This window comes from Chrysochloris asiatica, unplaced genomic scaffold (genome assembly GCF_000296735.1).
Source record: "Chrysochloris asiatica unplaced genomic scaffold, ChrAsi1.0 scaffold00174, whole genome shotgun sequence".
Classification (NCBI taxonomy): domain Eukaryota; kingdom Metazoa; phylum Chordata; class Mammalia; order Afrosoricida; family Chrysochloridae; genus Chrysochloris; species Chrysochloris asiatica.
The window spans coordinates 3,933,515-3,958,365 of NW_006408692.1; the positions used below are offsets into that span (position 1 = coordinate 3,933,515).

Consider the following 24,851-nt stretch of genomic DNA (forward strand, 5'->3'; position numbering starts at 1 on the left):
AAAGTGTTGAAGAGCAAAGATATCAGTTTGAGGACTAAGGTGTGCCTGACCCAAGCAATGGTATTTTCAATAACCTCATATGCATGCGAATGCTGGACAGTGAATAAAGAAGACCATAGAAGAATTATTGCATTTGAGATATATGTTGGAGGAGAATATTGAAAGTGCCATGGACTGCCAAAAGAACCAATAGATCCGTTTTGGAAAAAGTGCAGCCAGAGTGTTCCTTGGAGGCCAAGATGTCCATACTTGGTCAGTGTTCCTTGGAGGCCAAGATGTCCATACTTTGTCAGTGTTCCTTGGAGGCCAAGATGTCCAAACTTTGGACATATTGTCAGGAGGGACCAGTCACTGGAAAAGGATATCATGTTTGATAAGGTGGAGGATCAGGGAAGAAGAGGAAGACCCCCAATGAGATGGATTGGCTGAGTGGCAGCATGGATTGGCTCAAGTGTGGTAACAGTGGTGAGGTTTGCCCAGGATTGGGCAGTGTTTTGTTCTGCTGTGCATAAGGTCGCTGTGAGTTGGTACCAATTCGATGGCACCTAACAACAACAACAACAATACTTTTTTAAAAAAAATTATCTACTGAAACCCTAAATTGGGTCTATGAATAAAAGTCATTTATTGACAACCTGATTTCCCATTAAAAGAAAATATTAGATGCCTATCTAAATGTCACTAAGACTTGTCTGTCAATTTATTGTACTGTGGTGGCTTGTGTGTTGCTGTGATTCTGGAAGTGATACCACAGGTATTTTAAATATCTGCAGGGTGATCCATGGTGGACAGGTTTCAGCTGAGCTTCCAGATGAAGACGGACTAGGAAGAAGGAGAGATAGACTACTTCCGAATATTTAGTCACTGAAAACCTTATTATCACACTGGGACACTGTCAGAGAGCAGTGGAGTATTGAAACATGACGAAAAGTACCAGAATATTATCAGATATAGTGTCAGAAAAAGAGCCCTTCAGGTTGGAAAGCACTCAAAATGCGATTGTGGAAGAGCTGCTTCCTCAAATTAGAATTGACCATGATGATACATATGGAGTAAAGCCTTCAGGTACTTCATTTGCTGATGGGGCACAACTCAAAATGACTCTTCATTTTGTAAACATCCATTAATAATCAGAACACGGAATGTACAAAGTATGAATCTAGAAAAATTAGAAATTGTCATGAATGAAATAGAACACATAAACATTGATATCCCAGGCATTAGTGAGCTGAAATGGACTGGTATTAGTCATTTTGAATTGATAATCACACGATTTACTATGCTGGGAATGACAAATTGAAAAGAAATGGCATCGCATTCATCATCAAACAGAACATATCAAGGTCCGTCTTGAAGTACAACACTGTGTATGTAGAATACTATCCATATGCTTACAAGAAAGACCAGTTAATACTACTATTATTCAAAAATACACAACAACCACTAAAACCAATAATGATGAAATTGAAGAGATCTATCAACTTCTTCAGTCTAAAGTTGTTCAAGCATGCAATCAAGGTGTGTTGATAACTACTGGAGTGCAAAGCTTGGAAACAAGGAGGAAGGATCAGTGGTTGGAAAATAGGGCCTTGGTGATAGAAATGATGCTGGAGATCGCATGATAGAATTTTGCAAGACAAATGATTTCTTCATTCCAAATACCCATTTTAACAACATAAAACTACACACAAGGACCTCGCCAAATGGAATATGCAGAAATCGAATTGACTACATCTGTGTAAAGAGACAAAGGAAAAGTTCCATGTCACCAGCCAAAACAAGGCCAAGGGCAGACTGTGGAACAGATCATCAATTGCTCATGTTTAAGTTCAGGCTGAAAAACATTAAAATAAGTCCTCAAGAGCCAAAATATGATCTCAAACATATCCCACCTGAATTTAGAGATCGAGAATACAAAGTCAAGTATTATAAAAAAATGTGCAAAAACCTGGAATTAGAAAACTAAAAGGGAAGAACACATTCAGCATTTCTCAACCTCAGGAAACTGAACGAAAAAGTCAAACCTTGACTTGAAATCTTGCAGGATTCTATCAGGCTTGAGGATGAGTGCTTATCCTATGGCACTACACCAGGACTCCAAAAGTACCACAGTCTGTCAAAAACACTCAAACCAGTCCATGAGAAGTACAGCCAGAATGCTTCTTAGATGCTAGGATCTTCATCTCTCATACTTTGGACATATTGTCAGGAGGGACCAGTACCTGGAGAAGGATATTATGTTTGGTAAAGTGGAGGATCGAAGGAAAAGAGCATATGATCAAGAACCGGTAGTACTGAAGGAAGGAGTCCAAGCTGCACTGAAAGCATTGGCAAAAAACGAGGCTCCAGGAATATACAGAATGCAAATCGAAATGATGTGGCACTGGAGGCACTCACTAATTTGTCAAGAAACTTGAAAGATGGCTACCTGGCCAATGGATTGGATCGGAAAAGAACTATATTTGTGTTCATTTCAAGGAAAGGTGATCCAACAGAATGTGGAAATCATTGGACAATATCTTATCATTAATATCATGCTCAAGTAAAATTGTACTGCATATAATTTTAAAGTGATTGCAGTAGTACATCCATAGGGAGCTGCCAGAAATTCAAGTTGGATTTAGAAGAGGATGTGGAACAAGGGTCCTTGCTGACATCACATGGATCTTGGCTGAAAGCGGAGAATACCAGACAGATGTTTACCTGTGTAAGTAAAGTTCAGCAAGTAAAGTTGTGTCATTTACATATCACAAGTTGACTTTGCAAAGCATTCAACTGTGTGGATCATAATAAATTATGGATAACATTAGAAGAATAGGTATTCCAGAACACTTAATTGTGCTCACGAAGAACCTGTACATAGACTAAGAGGCAGTTGTTAGAACAAGGGGATACTGAATGATTTAAAATCAAGAAAGATATGTGAAGGGGTTGTAACCTTTCACCATACTTATTCAATCTGTATACTGAACAAATAATCTGTAAAAATGGATTATATGAAGAAGAATGTGACATCAAGACTGGAGGAAGACTTATTAACAACTTGTGATATGTAGACGATACAACCTTACTTGCTGAACTTTACTTGCTTAAAGCAAAGAGGACTTAAAACGCTTTCTGATGAAGATCAAAGATCACAGCCTTCAATATGGATTGCACTTCAATGTAGAGAAAATGAAAATCCTCACAATATATAATATCATAATAAATGGAGAAAAGATTGAAGTTGTCAAAGACTTCAATTTGCTTGGATCTGCCATCAGTGCTCATAGAAACAACAGTCGAGAAATGTAAATGATGTATTGCATTAGGCCAATCTGCTGCAAGGAGATTAATACGCTGTGGGTTAATGCGCCAGACTGCAAAGCCATTTGAATTGCAAGGTCGGTGGTTCAAGCTCACCAGTTGCTCCTTGGAAACCGTATACGTGTCAGAACCGACTTGATGGCACTTCACAATAACAGCAACAAATCTGCTGCAAATGACATAACAACATAATAACAGTTGTGAGGATGGTGCAGAAGCAGGTAGTGGTCCTTGCTGTTGCGCAGAGTCTCTCTGAGTCGGAACCGACTCAGCAGCGCCTAGCAACATAAATGTCAAGCAGAGCTTTATCCATGATAACTGACCAGTATTTGTCTTCTGAGAAGATTTCATTCTAATCTTAATCAGGAAGCATGAGGTCAGCCTATACTGTCTGTGGACTTCTGGTGTGGTGCCGTAGGGTAAGCACTGGACTGCGAACCACAAACCTACCAACTGCTTCTCGGAAACCCTACACAAGGTAGTCATGAGTTAGAACCGACTCAATGCGCTTAACAACAACAAGCTGTCTGTAGAGGCCCTGGTGGCACTGTAGGATAAACACTGGACTACTAACCACAAGGCCAGCAGTTCAAACCCACCAGTAGCTCCAAGGGAGAAAAATGAGGCTTTTTGCTCCTATAGAGATTTACAGCCTCAGAGATCCTATACAGGAACTGACTCATCGTGGCACAAATCAACATCAATATAGCCTGGTAGCACTGGGGGTTAACCATGAGACTACTAACTGCTAGATCAGCAGTTCAAACCCACTGTGGGAGAAAGATGAGATTTACAGTCTCAGAGACCCTAAAGAGGGGTTCTACTATGTCCTTCCTATAGGCCCACTATGCGTCAGAATCACTCAATGATAGTGAGTTTTGTTTTTTGGTTTGTGCAGTCTTTGTTAAGATGAAAGCATAATTTTTGTAGTTGCTTTATGTTTATTTTCAAATAATGAAAATCGTTTTCGAAGTTGTAACACTATTTGCACAGCAATCTAGATTCCAGGTTCAGTGTTGATGAAACATTGATCTAACTCAGGCTTTTTTCCCCTTAAGCCCCATAGCCATAATGTTAACTAATTCCGACCATAATCATAAAAAAATAAAATGTTGAGATTGTGGGAATAAAGAAGAGAAAATAAAAGGAAGAGTTTAATTTTGAAAATACATTTCTATGTTCAATCCTTCTTCATTCATATGAGTGTGGTTGCTGTTAGGTGCTATCAAGTCAATACTGACTCATAGAGAGCCTATGCACAACAGAAGGAAACACTGACCAGTCCCAGATTAATCTCACAATTGTTGCCATGCTTGAGCCCATTGATGCTGCCACTTTGCAAACCATCTTGCTGAGGGTCTTCCTCTTTTTCTCTGACCTTCCACTTTACCAAATATGATATCCTTCTTTAGTGACTGCTCTCTCCTGACAATATGTCCTAAGTATGAGAGACAAAGTTTGACCATCCTGACCTCCAAGGAGCACTCTGATTACACTTCTTCCAACACAGATCTGTTGGTTCTTTTGGCAGCCCAAGGCACTTTCTATATTCTCCTTCAACACCATAACTCAAATGCATCAATTCTTCTACCGTCTTCCTTATTCACTGTCCAACTTTTGCATGCATATGAGTATATTGAAAATACCATGGCTTGGGTCAGGTGCACCTTAGTCCTCAAGCTGATATCTTTGCTCTTCAACACTTTAAAAAGGTCTTATGCAGCAGATCTGCCCAATGCAATGCATCATTTGATTTCTTGGCTGATGAGCGTGTTCTTCCTTTTTGGGAAGATCTTTTGCACATTTTGTTGTAATATTTGGCTTTATCTTCTTGAGCTGATTTTTGAAATTTTCTGTTCAGCTCTTATACCTCCTCATTTCTTCCATTTGCTTTAGCATCTCTATGCTGGAGAGCAAGTTTCAGTGTCTCTTCTGACATTCATTTTGACCTTTTCCTTCTTTCTTGTCTTCTCAATGACTTTTTGCGTTCTTCATGTATGATGTTCTTGATGTCATCCCACAACTCTTCTGGTCTTCAGTCTTTAGTGTTAAATGTATTAAATCTGTTATTCAGATGATCTCTAAATTCAGATGGAATATATTCAAGGTCATATTTTGGCTCTTATGGACTTGTTTTAATTTTCTTGAGTTTCAGCCCGAACTTGGCATATGAGCAATTGATGGTCTGTTCCATAGTCTGCCCCTTGCCTTGTTTTCACTGATGATATGGAGCTTTTCCATCGTCTCTTTCCACAGATGTAGTCAATTTGATTTCTATGTAGTCCATCTGGCAAGGTCCATGTGTATGGTTGTCTCTTATGCTGTCTAAAGAATGTATTTGAAATGAACAAATCATTGATTTTGCAAAATTCTATCATGCATTCTCCAGCATCATTTCTATCACCAAGGCCATATTTTCCAACCACTGATCCTTCCTCTTTGCTACCAACCTTTGCATTCCAATCATCAGTAATGATCAATACATTCTGATTGCATGTTTGATCAGTTTCAGATTGAAGAAGTTGGTAGAATTCTTCTATTTCATCCTCATTGGCTTTAGTGGTTGGTACATAAATCTAAATAATAGTGGTATTAACTGGTCTTCCCTGTAGGCGCATGGATATTATCCTATCACAGACAGCATTGTACCTCATGACTCATCTGGATATGTTCTTTTTGATGATGAATGCAACACCATTCTTTTCCAATTTGTCATTCCCGGCATAGTAAACCATGTGGTTTCAGATTCAAAATGGCCAATACCAGTCCATTTCAGCTCACCAATGCCTACGGTATCGATGTTTATACATTCCATTTCATTTTTGACAACTTCCAATTTTCCCAGATTCATACTTTGTACATTCCATGTTCCGATTTTCAATGGATGTTTACAGCTGTTTCTCTTCGTTTTGAGTTGTGCCCCATCAGCAAAATGAAGGTACTGAGGACTTTTCTCCCACAGGCTTTCCTCTATTCTCATCATCATAGTCAACTCTGCTTTGAGGAGGCAGCTCTTCCCCAGTCACATCTTGAAAAGTTGGTGGTTCAAGCTCATCAGTTACTCTTCAGAAATCACTATGAGTTGGAACTGACTCCATGGCACTTAAGAATCTTGGTGTGGCATTGCAGAATAAGAACTGGATTGCTAACCATAAAGTTGATGGTTCAAACCCACCAGCCACTTTTTGGAAACCCTATACGAGGTCTGTATGAGTTGGAATCAAGTGGATGGCACTTTGTTGTTGTTGTTGAGTGCCGTTGAGTCGATTCCAACCCATAGCGACACAGTGTAGGGTTTCCAAGGAGTAGCTGGTGAGCTTGAACCGCTGACCTTGCAGTTCAAACAACTTTGCAGTCTGATACATTAGCTCACAGTGCCACACCAGGAGTACCGATGGCACTTAACAACAACAATATTTCTTTCAAGAGGAGCCTGGTGGCACAGTGGTTAAGCTAAGCACTAGACTTGTAACTTTATTTGGAGCTTGAACATTTGGAGGTTCAAACCCACCAGCTGCTCCTCAGGAGACAAAACCTGGCAATCTGTAGCTGTAAAAACTACAGCCTACCAAACCCTTGGGGGACTTCTTTTCTGTCCGATAGGGTCCCAATGAGTTAGAATTGACTCTATGGACACCCCAGCATTACTCCCACATTAAGACTGATTATTTGGATGGATATACTGTTGAATTATATACAAACATGGGAATATGTAGTTAATGCAAGAAGTACTGCTACAAACTCATAGAAACCTTATTTAAACAAAATATCAAAATGTGAAGCCACTGTTTCTTGACATAGCCTTCATTTGTGCTCTTTGATTAACACCAGGTCAAAGTAACAATTTGGGGCATCCTTGAGGGATTCAAACTGTGTTCCTTTCCAGTGTTCTTTGAGTTTTGATAATAAAAGGCGTCTGAAGGGACAAGATTGGGACTGTAAGGTGGAGTGGATAAGGTTTCCCAACAAATTTTTGTAACACAGCCCTTGCTACCCTCGGAAAATGAGCATGGGAATTGTTGTGATGGAAAACAACATTTTGGTGCAACTTTCCTGGACTTTTTCTCACCAACACAGTTTTTAATTTCTTAAAACTTTTAATAAGCCCTCATGATTGTCCTGTTCCCTTTGAGGTAATCTGGCAAGATTACTTCTTGGGACTATCACAAAAAAACAGTCACCATAACTTGCTGAGCTGAATTTTCTGCCTTGACTTTAACTAGCCCAGAAATACATGCTCTGATTGGTGACCAGGTTCATCACCTATAAGGGGAAGTAAGGGAAAAAGAGCGATGATACTGCAAGCTAAGCCCTACAACGTTCAATAGACTCCTGTGAACCCAGGTGGAGACCTGGTTGGTCAGCAGTGTGGCAAGACCTGGGGACTCTTGGGCCCAGAGTCAGTGACAGAGCCACAGAGGACTACAGTGGAGAGTGAAGCATCCAGCTGATAAGAAGAGAGGGCATATGCATAAGAACACCCACACTTGCAGATAATACCCACTTGACCTGGCTTCAATGGCTGGATGATCAGAGCTCAACCAGAAGAAGAAAGAAGAGGAAAAAAGAGTAATCTGATACAATTTGATGAACTTGACCTACACCTATGGAAGCAGTAGCTCAAAAGAGGGAACAAATCTTTACAACGAGGATCATTCCCACCACAAGGTAGACAGGGATGGGCAACTTGGACATTGGCTGACCAAAATGGGGGGGCTAGAAAGGCAAGAAATGACTGACTTACAAGCTTTCAAGAGGGAACCTAGATCCAGAGGGCATGGAAAAAGGTAGACTCTCCAATGAGTAGTATCCAATCTGTCTGGGTGGGGTTGATGAAAGGAAATGTGGCTAGGTCTCTTGTGATACAATAGTAAATAATTGTTATCAGGACTGATTGTGAGGATTGGAAATGTAAAGGTAAATGTTTTGTAGCAAAAAGAGGGGAATGATTGACTTTACAGTCTAGGAGCGGAGGTCCCTGGGACCATCAAGGGAAAAGAGCGGAGAACACAACCCTACCCACAGAAGCAGTGATTCCAGAGATGGAGGCAGAGATGATGGCTGGGGAGATGTAGCAGGTGGGGACTTTAGACCCAGAGAGGGACAGGAGCTGTGAGCTAATTACTGGGGGGTGCAGGCTTTCATGGTATGCCCTTTGGTTGGTTGATGATGCATGGAGGGGATTGTAACCATGGCAATGAAATGATATACGATAGAATGAATGTAAAGCTAATAATCTCCCATGCAAACTATCACATGATTCACAATAAAACATTGAAAAACAAAACAACAGCCAAAAAAAACCACAGTATAAATGAAACATTAAATCACTCTTTAGGAGGAGAATATTTTGCTCAATATAAGGTAAAGAAAACACGTTACAAAATGTGGATTCTTTTGTAAACATGTGCATGTGTTACAAAAAGTGATACATCAAAAAAGTTAATCTTTTTTTTTCTTTTGGTGGGATTATCAATGATTTTGGGTTTATTTTTCAGAACATTTTGTATATTCCAAGATGCCCACATAATGTGTATATGTCATTTATAATTAAAAAATAAAACAATTACTTTATAATATTTAAGATTTTAAAAGTTAATATTTAGGACGAGGAAAATCAACTTTAAATCTAACTACCTTTACACAGCTTAGCGTTAAGACTTTGTTTCACAAGACTGAGAAAATAGCTAAATATAGAAAGTTAGATATATAAGGTGTATATTGAATGACCGAAAGGAAGTTTTGTGATGTTAAAAAAAAAAAAGCAGTGCTTTTTAATTGAAACCCAGTTTATGGGACACTGGATAAGTTACCTGCTATGCCTGTTCCTCATCTCTACTGCCAAGTCATGGGCTTCCCAAGTTTACAGAGCAGATTGGTTTTCCATTCACCAATTCAGTCATTTTGATTCATGACATTGATTGCAATCCCCAAAAGTCATGGACTGCTTGGAAAGGTTCCCATGATAACAATTGGAGCAGAGCCTGGAACAGTTTGCACAAAGCTAAGCAGTCATTGGTCATCAAACTCAAAACTCACTGAACTTTGAGGTAAATAATTCTAAGAACAGCTGGGCATAAACAAATACTGGCACCAACGAATTCTTCTAGTCTCAGAGTCATGGTGGCTGATGTTCACCCTTTCCATTGGTTCATTAGACTAGTTGATTCCAGACATCTTCAATTCTCACCACGCTTATTTCTTCTGCGCATGGAGAGATGAACCTTAAATGGCTGCCTGTGAGTTTATAAAACAAAACCACTGTGATTTGTCAGTGTTTTCCAACATCTGTATGGACAATGTTAAAAAAAAAAAAAAAAAACAGTTAACATCTATTGAGCCCTTATAAGACTTGGAACAATTTTTACATTAATTATTTAATCCCCACAATAACCCTGAGGATGTACTCTCCTTATTTTATTTTGTAACTTTTTATTGTGATCTGGAAGAAAGTTTACAGAGCAGATTGGCTTTCTAGTCAATAATTCAGTCATTTTGATTCACAACATTGATTGCAATCCTCACAATATAATAGCACTCTTTCCTGTGTTTTTGTACTATTTTTAGGGCATCTTACAGCTGGGGAAACAAAGGTACTAAGGAGTTATAAACTGTCCAACACTATCCTCAGGAGAAGGACCAAGGCTGCCACCAAAGTCTGACCCACTATGCCATAATGCCTCAATCCACAATTCTTTTTTTTTTTTTTTTTTCAATTTTTTGTTTTAAATTGAGTGAAGGTTTACAAAGAAGATCATGTGTTTTAATTTCAACAAATCATATACTTTGTTTCATCTCAATTAATGCAATCCTTCCATGTAACAACAACTATCCCAATTCCTCTCTGTGGTTCCTATTCCCATTCCACTCGCCTTCCCATCTCTTCTCAACTTTGTTCTTAGGGGACTGTTGCTCTTTTGATCTTAAATGGTTGATCTTTTCATGGTGAAAATGCCTTACTAGTGTTGTTGTCCCACTATATACTTATCTACTACCTGCATGATAATTGGACCACAAAGATGAATTCCTTTGAAGGCCTAAAGAGTAGTTGAGGGTCACTGAGTTCCTAAAGTCTCTTCCTCAGCGGTACGTCTGAGTATTTTATTTTGTTTTTATAAATTTGAGTTTTGTTCCACATTTTCTGATACTCTGTTTGGGACCTTCTAATGTAATCTCTTTCAAAGCAGTTGGCAGTGGTGATTGGGCATCAACTAATTCTTCTGGTCTCAGAGTTGTGGTGGCTGATTTTCACCTGCTCCACTGGTTCATTGCATTAGTTGATTCTAAACCTCTTCAGTTTCATCACTCTGCTTTCATCTGCACATAGAGACAACTAGTTGCAATTTAGATGAGTTTTTAAGATCACCAAAGTAGGATGTAGAACATTGTCTTTATGGACTATGTTAGGCCAATTGACCCCAAGGCCCAGAAACTCAGTGTCTTCATTTTGTCTCCTATATGCCCCACCTTATTCATAATTATGTTTGCACGTACAAACATCCTCTTTCAAACCCTTATCAGGTATGGATTTTTGTCAAATGTTTTTTCTGCATCAATCAATAAGATCAGATGTTTTTTTCCTTTGGCTACATTGGTTGTTTTTCTAATACTGAACTATTTTTGTTTCTCTGGATGAATCACATTTGTTCATGATGCATTATTTTTTATATGTTCTTGGATTCTATTGGTGAGGATATTGTTAAGAATTTTTGCATCTATGTTCATGAGTGGTATTGGTCTAGAATTTTTTTTAGTGATGTCTTTCCCAGGTTTGGCACTAGGGTTATGCTCACTTCATAAAATGTAGTCAGGAATTTTCTATTTTCTGGAAGAGTTTGAGTAGACTTGGTGTCAACTCTTGTCTGAATGTTTGATAGAATTCCACTAGTAAAGGGCTCCGATTTTTTTTTTTTGCAGGGGTGGGATGGGGTGGGGGTTTAATGACTTGATGAATTTCCTCTTTTTGTAGGTCTGTGCAAGTTTTCTACTTCATTCTTTGTTAGTTTAGGTAGGTCGAGTTCTTCTAAAAATTTGTCCATTTCTTCTAGATTTTCAAATTTGTTGGAGTATATTCTGTTATTATCCTTTCCATTTCTGTTGGTTCTATTGTGACATTCGCCCATAGAGTTTCTTATGCATGTCATTTGCATCCTCTCCTTTTCTTTTGTTAGATTTGCCAATGGGTAATCAATTTTATTAATATTTGCAAAGATTTTTCTATGATTTTTCTGTTTTCTATTTCATTTTATTTCTGCTCTAATCTGCATTATTTATTTTCTTTTAGCAACTGTAGACTTACATTACTTTTTTTTTTTTTTCTGTTGGAGATACTGGTTTTTTTCTAATTGTTGGAGATGTTGATTTGGTTTTCTTCTTTTTGATGTGTGCATTTATTGCTATATTGGAGTTCTGGTGTGGCACTGTGGGTTAATGCACCAAACTGCAAAGCCGTTTGAACTGCAAAGTCAGTGGTTCAAGCTCACCAGCTATGCCTTGGAAACCCTATACAGGGTTGCTATGGGTCAGAATCAACTCGACTGCACTTACCAACAATAATTGCCCTCTAAGCACTGCTTTTGCTTGTCACAAAGGTTTTGGTATAGTGTGTTTTCATTCTTATTTGATTTTTAATTTTTATTTAATTTTTAAATTGTTCTATTATCCAGTAGCGTTTAGGGGGTTATTCAATTTCCGTGCATTTTCTCCCTTGATCTTCCTACTGTCGATTTCTAATTTTATAGCATTATGATCTGAGAAGATGCTTTGTGTTTTTAAATTTATTGATGCTTGCTCTTCAGCTTAATATACAGTCAGTTCTGGAGAATGTCTCATGTGCACTGGAAAAGAATGTGTTACTTTGCTGCTGTTGGGTTGAGTTTATCCACAATTACTAATCCCCAATTCTAAATTCATGTCCTTGGAATAGCAAAAAATAGTACCCAAAGAATGAGCATTGCAGATTAGAGTAACGTGAAAAATAAGATTCTGAGTGATTGCTGTTGTTGTTGTTAAGTGCCATCGAATCATTTCTGACTCATAGCGACAATGTATAGGATAGCCGAGGAGCAGCTGGTGGGTTTGAACCGCCGACTTTGTGGTTCAAATTGACCTTGCCATCTGGACGATTATTATGCAGCACCATACTAGGATGTTGTTAGGTGCCATCGAGTCGGTACCTACCCATAGCGACCTTATGCACAGCAGAACGAAACACTGCCCGATCCAGGGCCAATCTCACTACTGTTGCCACACTTGAGTCCATTGATGCGGCCACTTGGCCAATCCATCTCGCAGGGGGTCTTCCTCTTTTGCTCTGACCCTCCACCTTACTGAACATGATATCCTTCTCCATTGACTGGTCTCTTCTCACAATATGTCCAAAGTATGAGAGACAAAGTTTGGCCATCTTGGCCTGTAAGGAGCACAGGGTGCACTTCTTCCAAAACGGATCTATTGGTTGTTAGATAGTTAGATCCAAAGGCTAATAAGTGATAGCGTTAAATAGATTCCCAAGCCCTAAATGACAAATGCATGCAAAAAGACCATAGCAAACAGGCCATACAAAAGGAACAGAAAGACCAAGAGACGAGACCATATTGTAGACTCAATTTGACCTCCTCTGAAATAAATTTTCTTCGGTGCATTTCTCGTTTCCTATTCTAAGGTGACTTTCACTTCGTTTACAGTGGGTTGAAATGGGCATTTATAGAGAACACTCGTGTACAAAGGGGCTGTGACAAAGGAGCCTCCAAATTACAGAATCAATGGGAAAATGAGGAAGAAATTTGAGATCATTTTCACAGGAGTTAAATGACAAAGGAAACGCTTATTATCCAAGTTGGCGAGAAATCACGTCTGTTTTACAAGTTACACACCATCTCCCAGGCGGGAAGACAACACAAGGGTTCTCCAGCCAACCTGTCAAGAAAAGGGAAGCAAACGAGTAACTCGGGCAGGGTTCCCTAGCCTATGAAATATCGCGGGAAGCTTTCTAATTTCGCGAACGGAGAAGGCCCTCTGCTGGTTGCTAGGAAACAATGCCCGGTCGTCTGCTCCAATCAGTACGCATCTCTTTGCGTCCAATCAGAGGAACCGGATGACTGTGGTTGAAGGTGAAAGGTCACACTGCTTTTTGGCGGCCATTTCTCTCGCTCCGCCGCGACTCGGGGTCTAGAACAGCTCCTTCAGTTAGGATCTACGGATCACAGCTGGCTCGGCGGTGAGGAGCCTGCACCATTCGCCCGTAGTCGAGATGGTAAGGAGGGAGCGACGTCAATAGCCGGGGCGAGCGGGAAGGCGACCCGCCTCGCTAGGCCTGAAGGTGGTTTCACGCGGTCCCCATTCATCTGTGTGAGGCGCGGTGAATCTCTTCAGTCCCATTCTCCCAGATCTGGGGGCGTTGAGGTCATTCCGGTGCCCTCCCCTCCACGGGAGCACTCAGTCCTCCTTCCCCATCTTCTTCAATTGGACCCAGGCCCGAGATTTCCGAGGTTAAGCGGGACTTTTGGACGCTGCGTTTCTAATTCCCGCGTATCACACTCCAGAATCCACTTTCATTCAATGAGAGTAGAATCCCCAGCATCGCAGCCCTGTGGCATCCAAATCACACACTTTGGACCGTTCAATATTCATTCCTCAAATCTGTATTGTGCGCAGCATCTACCTGTCACTGTTCCGGGCGCCGGGGGTGCTGGGTGAAAAGTACTAACGGGAACCCATCGATGGGTGTGGGAGGCGGGCGTTAATCAAACAATAATAATAGACACAGCGCAAATAACGATAAGTGCTAAGAAGAAAGCAACCAGAATGCTTCCTGCAGTAGACAGGTGATCAGGGGTGACAAGCCTGGGAGATGGGATTTGACCCGAGACCTACGACTAGAAATACCGCTCCCGTAAAGCACTGGACTGCTAACCTCAAGGTCGGCGGTTCAAACCCACCAACCACACCTCAGAAACCCTGTACAGGGCTGCTATGAGTCAGACCCACATAACAACAACAACGAGGAAGAATGCCTAGCTCGCCGAAGTGCCCTGAGGCTGAACTGAACGCGCCGGACCCCTTCCCGGAGTTAGCTGAAAGCCAAGAAGAGTTAGGAGATGGATTATGGAGGCAGGCTTTAAGCTGAACCTTTTAGGCCATGTTAGGACTTTGGATTTTAGTGCTGCTAGAAGCTATTTTATGCAGAGCTGGGACATTTGGTAGATGCTCAAAAATATCATGGTTGTTTGATAATAAACTGAAGAACAGTGAGTGAAAAATGGAGACCATTTATGTTATTACGGTTGTTGCAGATAACTCTGATGATGCCTTTTTAGAGGGGTTGTGTGTGGTACTGTAGGATAAGCACTGGACTGTTAACTATGGGTTGGCAGTTCAATTGCATCAGCCACACTGCAGGAAAAAGTTGAGAAAAAGACACTCTGCACAGGCTTGTTTTGAGTCGGAATTCACATAATGGCAGTGGGGTTGGTTTCAACAAATGATGGTAAAAGTTACGTAATCTCCAGGATTTACAAAGCCAGAGGGAGTCAAAAGGGCGATTGCCTCATTTGTTGTTAGCTGCTGTCAAGTCAGTTCTGACTTACAGGGTCCCAGCACACCCAGAACTCCATCCCCCGCCAGCCAGCCTCATAATGATTGTTCTGTTAGCCCATTGCTGCTGTGCCAATCCATCTCCTTGGGGGTCTTCTTTTTCTCTGACCCTCCACATCACAAAGCATCATGTCCTTCTCCAGGAACTGGTCTCTCTTTATAATATGTCTAAAGTATGAGAGATGAAGTCTGGCCATTCTGGCTGTACTTCTTCCAAGACAGATGGGGTTTTTTCTTGTGGCAGTCCACCACGGTACTTTAATATTCGTCAACACCATAATTCAAATGCATCAAATTCTTCTATGATCTTCCGTATTCATTGTCCAACTTTCATATGCGTATGAAGTGATTAAAAATACCATGGTTTGGGTCAGGTGCACCTAGTCCTCAAATTGATAATCTTGCTTCATTTGGATTTCATAAAACTGGTTGATGATTTGGTAGAAGGGAATTGGTGGTAGGAACGACACCAAGGGAGAAGAATCTATTGTGTGTTGTTTTTTCCCTTTGTACAGAGTTTACCACTCAATCCCAAACCTTTCCTGAACGGATTAACAGGAAAGCCAGTGATGGTGAAACTTAAGTGGGGAATGGAGTACAAAGGCTACCTGGTGTCTGTAGACGGCTATATGAACATGCAGGTAAGCTAAACACTTAACAGATCTTAAAATTGAATTAATTTTGTTCTACCTTGTACCTCAAGGAGCTGTGGTAGCATAGTGGATTATGAGTTGGGCAGTTGGGCTGCTTAATCACAAAGTCAGCAGTTTGAATTTGCTAACCACTCTGTGGGGGAAAGATGAGGTTTTCTGCTCCTGTAAAGATTTATAGTACCAGAAACCTACACGAGGTCACACTGAGTCGGAATCGACTACACAGCACATAACCACCACTTTGTTCCTCAAAGAGCTTAACCATAGTTTATAAGAATGCATGCAATGAAACTGACAAGATTAGGAAGATTTTATAGCTTTGGTATGCTAGGTACAAGACATGGGGTTAAACCGAAATTCAGCCACAGATTTGACTCCTCGCCTTTAAAGTAAGAAAAATGCAGTCACAGTGCCATAAGGGAGACACAAAGTTTGCTGGAGAAAGCAAAACTTTACTGGTACTTAGCTCTGAGAGAAACTTCTCGAGGGAAACTCTTACAATATCTTTTAATGGATGCTAAAGGAGCTACACCAAAGTGAAAATTAAAGCATTTCTTAACATAGAAGACAGACCAGCCAGTGGAATTCATACGCCCACTGCCTGTCTAGGAAACTTAACTGCTGTACATGTTTTAACCAGGTTGTTGATGAAAGAGTTTGAAATGATATTTTCTAATGAGTCTGGAAATGCAAGTATTTGTGTGACAGATTAATGGCAGGTGTATATTTGAAAGGTTACGTAGCCAGGTGGTCGGTTGACCATGATTCCAAGTATTACACAAGGGTACCTGCAGAGCGCCCCCTGGAGGCCAAGATGGCCAAACTTTGTCTCTCATGACATATTGTCAGGAGGGACCAGTCACTGGAGAAGGATTATCATGTTTGGTAAGATGGAGGGTCAGAGAAAAAGAGGAAAACCCCCAGCGAGATGGATTGGCCAAGTGGCAGCATCAATGAGCTAAGTGTGACAACAATAGTGAGGTTGGCCCAGGATCAGGCAGTGTTTCGTTCTGCTGTGCATAGGGTCACTATGGGGGTCGCTATGGATCGGTACCGACTCGATGGCACCTAACAACAACTGCAGGTACAGAGCAAAGATTTTTCTTTAATAAGAGTTTACTACCTGAACTGATAACACTCAGTTATTCAAAGTTATAGCACCTGGTTTTGCCTGGAAAATTCCCAAAGCAGGGATCTTTATAACCAAGTCCATTGAAAAATCTAAAAAGTATACCATTGGGAGGAAAACGTCCCAGAATTAGATACCGTAGTAACGGTGGTTGCGCAACTTCATAAATACACTAAAAGCCACTGAATTACATACTTTAAAGAGTGATAATTAGGCTATAGGAATTATATCTCAATTAAAGAAAAATGCCCATTGAAAATTTGGTTTTAGAAGTAATAGAGCTTCCCAATGAACCCATCAGAATGAGAAGCAAAATATATTCCTAAGTAGCCAGCAACATTGAAGCTTTTGAGTTTGTTTTCTTAGCAAATATTGAGCACCCACTAAGGATAAACACTGCTATAGGATAAGCACTGGACTGTCAGTCACAGGGTCAACATTGCAAACCCACCAGCTGTTCCAAGATAGAAAAATGAGGCTTTCTGCTCCCGTCAAGCTGTAGCCTCAGAAACCATGAGTCAGAGCCAGCTCTTTGGCACTCGGTTTTGAAGTGCCAAACACTGAATACAGCAGTGAACAAAACAGTCCCAACTCCAAATGGGAGGAGCTCTGGTAGCATAATGGTTACGAATCCAGCTGCTAATCTCAGGGTCAGCAGTTCAAAACTACCAGCCGTTCCATGAGAGACAGATGGGGCTTTCTGCCATAAAGATGTACAGCCTCAGAAACCCTGTGCAGGGTCACTATGAGTCAGAAGCGACTCTGTGGCACATCACTACCACCACTCTGAATGGGGTTTCTCTTTTTTAGAGGTTGGAGCTGGTAATGTAATGTGATGTCAGGTAACGATAGATGTTATGCAGAAAAACAAGGCAGAACAACTGAATTGAGTAGCAGACTGCAGTAATAGATAGGGTAGCCAGAGAAAGTTTCTCTGAAAGTGGAAATTGAAACAGAATAGAAGGGAGTGAGCACCTCAAGGATCTGGGGTAAAAGCATCTCACTTTGTGGGAAAACCATGTGCAGAGACCCCCTGGCAGGAGCATACTCACCATGTTGAAGGCCCAAGAAGGCTAGAGCAGATCTTGCAGAGAAAGTTAGGTTGGTCTGGTAGCTTTGGATTTTACTTATTTCAAGTGTTAAAATTTAGAAACCAATTAAATACTAGTGAAAATCAGCCCAAAACACTCTGTTTTAAAAATAATTCATCTTAATATATTAGTTCTGATGTTCCTTACATAGAGAAATTTGTCTTTTGGCAGCCATGTATGTTTCGAATAAAGTATATCCTCTGGATGTAGGATGCTTTTTGTTCTCTATAAAGGGAAAAGTAACATCCAGTATCAACATTAATTCCCTAAAATGTTTTAAATGCTTACCTCTCATCCTTGTTAAGCCCTGTTTTCTCTCTCTTATCCACTCGACTCCTTGTGAAAACAGCTTTGCTTACTCCCTCCTTTCCTGTTCATTTCTCTTGTGAGCCCCAAATGGCCCTAGTTAGTAATTTTTAGAAAATTACAAGTTAAGTGTACTACCTATATGAAGTAAAGCTAAACACTGGGCGTAAAATGAGAAAAAGTAGAGTTTCCATAGAGAGCTATAAAGGTCTCTCTTCATTGCGTAACCTTAATTGCACATAATGTGCTCTTAATTGTACCTAAATGTTTCTTTTTAACATTCTTATTCAGTTTGGCTTGGTTGTTGACTAGTATAAATGTAATTAGTATTTAAGCGATAACTTTTGTGTACCCATCTGTGTATCTAACTATGATTTACACTGTTCTTACTTTGTGGAAAGTCAGTACCTGGTTCTTCAGAATTTAATTTCAGGGAAACCAAATCATAACTTATTTATAAGCAGACTGCCTTCTTCCACATCCTGTTTTTTTTTGTTGTTGTTTGTTTGTTTGTTTTTTATGAATTGAGTAAAAGTTTACAGGGCAGATCATCAGTTTTACATTCAACAAATCATACACCTTGTTTCATTACAATGATTATAATCCCCTCCATATACCATCAGTTAACAGTATTTCTATTCACTTTAGCTCTTTTTCTTTTTTTTTAACAGTCAGGCATATATAATAATTCACACCACCAAAGGGCACATTCTGCAAGTCTGCTCCCGGTCCCTCTCTTCTCATGAATTCAGAGTCCTCAGCTGCTCCCTCTCTTCATGCCCCCTTCTCTGCCTCCATCTCTGGTGTGGCTGCTTCCCTGGATAAGGTGTCTCATTTCGCTTGTGCTCTTCTCCCTTGATGGTCCTAGGGTCCTCTGTTTCTGGACTGTAAGATTAACTACTTCCTTGTTTTTGTTACAAAACTTTTACCTTTACAATTGACAGCTGCAGTTAGTCATGATAACTATTACTCACTGTTGAATCATAAGAATCTTATCCCCATTTACTTTAACCAGACCCATCTAGACAAGATGAAAACTATTCATTGGGGACTTTCTTCCCCCACACACTCTTAGACTGAATTCCCTCTTGAAAACTTGTAAGCCAGTCACTTCGTGCCTTTATTGTCCCATTTTAGATAGCCAATATCTAAGTTGCCCATTCCTATCTGCCCTGTGTACAGAGGGGATAGCATTGATACTTTAAAAAAAAAATTTATGTTTTTATTGTGAATTGAATGATAGTTTACATGAGAGAACATCAGCTTTACATTCATCCTATCATATTTCATTTCATTGCAATGATTACAATCCTCTCCATGCATCATCAAACAACCTAAGAGTATGCCCTGCAAGCCTGCCCCCTGGCCATCAGCACACAGCCCCTCTCCCTCCATGAGTCCAGAGTCCCCAGCCGCTCATCTTTCCATGTCATTGTCTCTACCTCCATCTTTGGTGTCACTGCTTCTCTGGATAGGGTCCCGTACTCCTCTCTTCTCCATTGATGGTCCCAGGGTCCTCTGCCCCTGGACTGTAAAATCAACCACTCCTTTTTTTTTTTTTAAACAAAAGATCTACCTTTACATTTGAAACTCTCACAGTTAGTCCTGATAGCAATTATTCACTGGTGAACCACAAGAGTCTTATCCCTATCTCCTTTCATCAGCCTTGCCCAGCCAGGTTGGAATTCTCCCTCCCTCGCACCCTCTAGAACTAGGCTCCCTCTTTAAACCTTGCAAGCCGTCACTTCTTGCCTTTGTAGACCACCCATTTTGGGTAGCCAGTGTTTAAGTTGCTCATCCCTGTCAACCCTGTGTACCAAGGGGGTGGAAGTGATTCTAATTGTAAAGATTCATTCCCTCTTTTGAGCTACTACATCCATAAGTATAGGTCAAGTTCATCAAATTATAGCGGATTACTCTTTTTTCCCTCTTCTTCCTCTAGTCGAGTTCTGATCATCCAGCCATTGAAGCCAGGTCAAATGTTACTCTCTCCAAGTATGGGTGTTCTTGTGCATCTCCCCTCACTTCATATCAACTGAACACTTCACTATCCACTCTAGTCCTGTGGCCATGTCCCTGTCCCTGGGCCCAGGAGTCCCCAGGTCTCACCATACTGCTGGCTAACCAGGTCTCAACTCAGGTTGACAGGAGTCTATTGGATGTAATTGGATTTAGCTCCCAACTTCATTGCTGTTTCTTCCCCCACTTCCCCTTATCTGTAAACCAGCATGGTCACGAGCAAGACCACAGGCCTGCTCATGTGTTCCCATTGAGACTTAGTTTTGGAAGAGGGTTTGCCCTGAGGGAACCCAACAACTTACTTGATGGTTCCCAGGCAAACAGCTTGCTTGCTCTTGTAGTAGTCAATCAGACTGCCATTATCATTTTTTATTTTTCCTGTTGATTTTTCTTTCAAGAAGTATCTTCTGTTCTTCTGTCCTTTCATGTGGAAATTTCCCACTGCAGAAGGTGGGGTTCAGGATTCCACCTATGGTCTTATGTAATGTAAAGGCTCTGCAGGAAGCCTCTTTCACTGGGCAACTTCTAGCCCCATTTTAGGTATTCTAATCAGTTATAGGCTAAAGACAGACTTATAAGCTTTCTATGGTGATATTTCTGGCTATTCCTTTCTCTCCCCTTCAAGTATTTGTTTTACTTACAATAGTAGGCAAGGGAAACCAAGATTCAAAAGACAGCCAAGAATCTTAACATTATATCCCCTCTTTTACCCATTCAAACCATTACTCAATCCATGTATCCCATAGCCCTGTTGTTCCAAGGTTGTGGATACATCATTATTTACCTCTGTCCCACTTAGCCCATGCAAACCTGCCTAATTGTTCTCCCATCTGCCCTGTTCTTCTATTCCTCTCCCTTTTCTTGTGTATTGTGCACCCCCACCCGCATCCCCGCACCCAAACTATCTTGTGTCTATTCCATACCCTGTGCTTCACCTTCCCCTCCCTCCCCTCACCCCACTCCCTACCACGACATCCTGGTAACCAGCAAATAATTTTTCCCCCCCTTTTTACTATGGGTACTTTTTCCTAGCTTTTACAGTAATGGTCCTATGCATTATTTCTCCTTTTGCCTCCTCATACTCTTTTGGTGTCTAATTAGAAAAAAATATTATATTACCTGGGTGATTTAGAAAATTATTGAAACAAGCTTTGTTATATGTTAATTCAATCATTATCAGTGCTGACTTTAATGAATGTTTATATGGAACCAGAAAGTACTGTGATAGTAATAGAGAGCTAATTTTCTAATTATTGATTATAGATACTGTGAGATTTGGGTTTTAATCAGTATTGAATAATTAAATATACTATTTTTATCCTGTGCTATTATACTAATATTTCCTTTTTATTTAAAGCTTGCAAATACAGAAGAATACATAGATGGGGCCTTGTCTGGACATCTGGGTGAAGTTTTAATAAGGTAACAAAGAATCATAGGTTATGGAAGGAGTTACTGTGAGCATTAGAAACTCCTGTTTAAATAAAATTGTGTCTCAATTTCAGAATTCTTAAAAAATTGTTATTAATTTAATAAAATAGTCCACAATATCTTTGAAACCATTAAATTTGTCAAAGGCGAGATTTAAATTTGTTGGAAGTAATCATCCTGATGGTTCTACTAGTGTTGTTATTAATGTTTCTATCGCTTAGCTGAATTGTTGTTAAGTGCTGTTGAGTTGGTTCCGACCCATAGTGACCCTGTATAGGGTTTCTGAGGAGCAGCTGGTGAGCTTGAACTGCCGACCTTGTAGTTCAAACGGCTTTGCAGTCTGGTGCATTAACCCACAGCGCCACACCAGGACTCCCATCGTTTAGCTGAATGGTCTCAGTTTTTTCGGTGGTCTTTGTTGTAAGAGCTGGATTTCAAGTTTTTGTAGAACCAGCTTCAAACTCCCAGATTCTCTTGGGAAATGCCATTTTATAAAATTGCATGGTAAAAATAAATGCCATGTGCTTTAAACATATGTATGTTAAAACTTCTTTTAAAAGAAAGAGAAATAATATCTTTTAAATTTAGCATGTAGTATTTTTATAATGTAATTTGTAATATATTTCAGTGTTTTGTTGGACATAGGATCTCTGGGTCAGAACAGACTTGATGGAACCAAAATACAAAATTTTTGTAATAAGAAAATGTCATATGGCACTAATTCTGATGTATATGGTTTCCTGTTGTAACAAAATGGACTATTTCTCTTTCCAGGTGTAATAATGTCCTTTATATCAGAGGTGTTGAAGAAGAGGAAGAAGATGGGGAAATGAGAGAATAGAATCTTTTGGGGGGGATTTTTTTTTTTTATATATATATATTTCTAGGCAATAAAGATTTGTTTGTTTTTCAGTTTGACTTGTGAACTATTGATACTCATGTATTCACATGCAAAGCTTAAATGATGAAACAATTGAGAGGTTAGTTACAAAACTAATGTTTTAGAAACCATACAATTTTATTCAAGTTGGTATTTTTTTCCTACGAGGCAAAGTAACTTATTTTCTTCATTTAGAGAACTTTATGAAGGTGAATTTCAGCCCTTAAATATTTACTGAGACCTTTTAGAAGCAGCTGTTACATTTAAAGTTATTTTTAAGCCACTTTTGACATGTATAAAACTAAACATTTTCTTACTCTATGTGTTGTAATAGTTTCCTTAGAAAATTGCCTGTTAATTCTTTATCAATATAAGTACAGCATGTACATATTATAGCTTAGAGCATCACCTGGAAATGACAATGATGGGGAGAGAGCACAATAGAGATTGTAAGCTCCCATTTAGGTCGAAGGCATATGCTTTGTTCACGGAAGTTTTTGAACAAAACTCGTGTCAATATGAAATAAAAACCAGTCTCACAATTAATGTTCTCTAGACCATATCAAGTGATTTTAACTTAAAAGTTTTAAAATCCCCCAAAACCCTGAAGGTATTTTAGAGTCGTACATTGTTAAATTGTGTATTCCACGTGATACAATGTATGATGTGAACTTTCCTATAGATTGCCTGAGAAGATATATCATGTGGTCAGAGAAAGGCTATTACTACTCTTTAATGGTTTTCACCTTATGAGGGGACTTCAAAAGGTTGTGGAAAAATGGAATTAAAAGATAATGAGATTCTTTCATGAACTTTTTGATGCCCCCTTTATATACACATCAGTAAAGGAACATTGGATATATGTGCTCAACTGGATTGTTAAGTGCCACCAAGTTGGTTCCAACTTATAGCGACTGTAGGGTTTCTGAGGAGGGGCTGGTAAGTTTGAGCCACCAACTTAGGTTCAAACTGACCTTGCGGTCCGGTACTTATCTTACAGCGCTACACCAGGACTCCAGGTATAGACTGATATTTGTTGGTGGTTGTTGAGTGCCTATTGAGTCGATTCCAACACATAGCAACCCTATACACGGTTTCCAAAGAGTGGCTGGTGAGTTTGAACCGCAGACCTTGTGGTTCAAACCAACCTTGCAATCTAGCACTTTATTCTATAGCGCCACACCAGGACTGATACTTGTTAGTTCCATAGAATTGATTCCTACCCATAGCGACCCTGTATAGGGTTTCCAAGGAGCAGCTGGTAAGCTTGAACCACCGACCTTGAAGTTCAAATGACATGGCAGTCCAGCGCATTAACCCACAGCACTACACCAGGTCTGATACTTAGGAACAATACAAAGGTTGAACAAAAGAAAATAACTCATTCCTATTCCTATAACTTTTAATATAAAGTCCTGTCTTCCTCAAATTGGTGAGGCCAGGATACAGGACAAAATGTTGCCGTTACTGAAAACTCAAATCTGTAAATACACTTAAAAAAGTTCTGGCTATAAAATGCAGTACTGATTCTATTCAAGTAAAAAAATACTCTTCCTCCTGTGACTTTGTTGACTCGCTGACTACTTGTAGTTCGTGTTTGTTATCAGACGGAGGGCTTGAACGAAAGATAAGTCGTCTTCCCAACTGAAGACAAAAGGAAAGCAAAAGACAATATGCTTTAACATAGTTATTTTTAAATTGAAATATAAAATTATTTTTACAAAGAATAGGAAGAGTGCTTCAAAAAGTTTGAAGAAAATGCAATAAAAAGATCATTGAATTTTCCACAAGGTTTTTGAAACTCCTTCGTATAGTTCATGATACTAAATAATTATGGCTATAAAAAGACAGATAACATACCCAGTATGCTAGGCATAATTTTGTAACAAATTCAGCACCTCTAACATGCAGGAGACAGAGCAGGTTATGCTTCATGGGGAATTGAAGAGAGATGTAAGGACATTAAACAATATGGTCCAATTAACCCTAGAAAATCATCATGTTGAGTGGCATGTATATACAGCTTGTTAAAGCTTTGGGAAACCATGAATTATCAAACATTGGTTTGATGATGACTCTTGGAGGTGTTACTGCCCAGTTATTTTAGTTTTGCTTTATAGTAGAATTTGTATAAATTAAATGAATGGATGAAGAGGCTACCATTCTCTATTGGACAGGAGATTTGATGGAACAGCATATCTCAAAATGGGCACCACTGACATTTTAGGTTGGATACCTGAGGCTTTTCCCCTGCGTAGAAGAATGTTCTTAGCCTAAGGGAACTAAGTTATGGCACACATCACATCATGACAAAAATGTCCTAAGGGGACTGGAATTTTTTCATTCTTTTTCTTGTATAAAGATTTAGCTTTCTAATTATTGAGAACCTTTGGTAACCTTTGTTAAAACTTTATGAGGAAATTGCCAACAGTGTCCTAAAA

General features: G+C 39.7%; 2 protein-coding genes across 2 annotated transcripts in view; one reads left to right on the forward strand and one right to left on the reverse strand.

Moving 5' to 3' along the window:
• The first annotated feature begins 14,566 nt into the window (after positions 1–14,566).
• SNRPF (small nuclear ribonucleoprotein polypeptide F) lies at positions 14,567–22,371 on the forward strand. Its single transcript, XM_006871814.1, has 4 exons — positions 14,567–14,638; positions 15,417–15,542; positions 21,457–21,521; positions 22,305–22,371. The coding sequence occupies exons 1-4, from the start codon at positions 14,567–14,569 to the stop codon at positions 22,369–22,371; spliced, it is 330 nt and encodes a 109-aa protein (XP_006871876.1).
• Positions 22,372–23,943: 1,572 nt separating this feature from the next.
• CCDC38 (coiled-coil domain containing 38) overlaps positions 23,944–24,851 on the reverse strand; it is a 100,939-nt gene continuing 100,031 nt past the window's right edge. The window contains exon 16 of the mRNA XM_006871815.1: positions 23,944–24,054. Coding sequence (XP_006871877.1) covers positions 23,944–24,054 — 111 coding nt within the window. The remainder of the gene's footprint in view (positions 24,055–24,851) is intronic.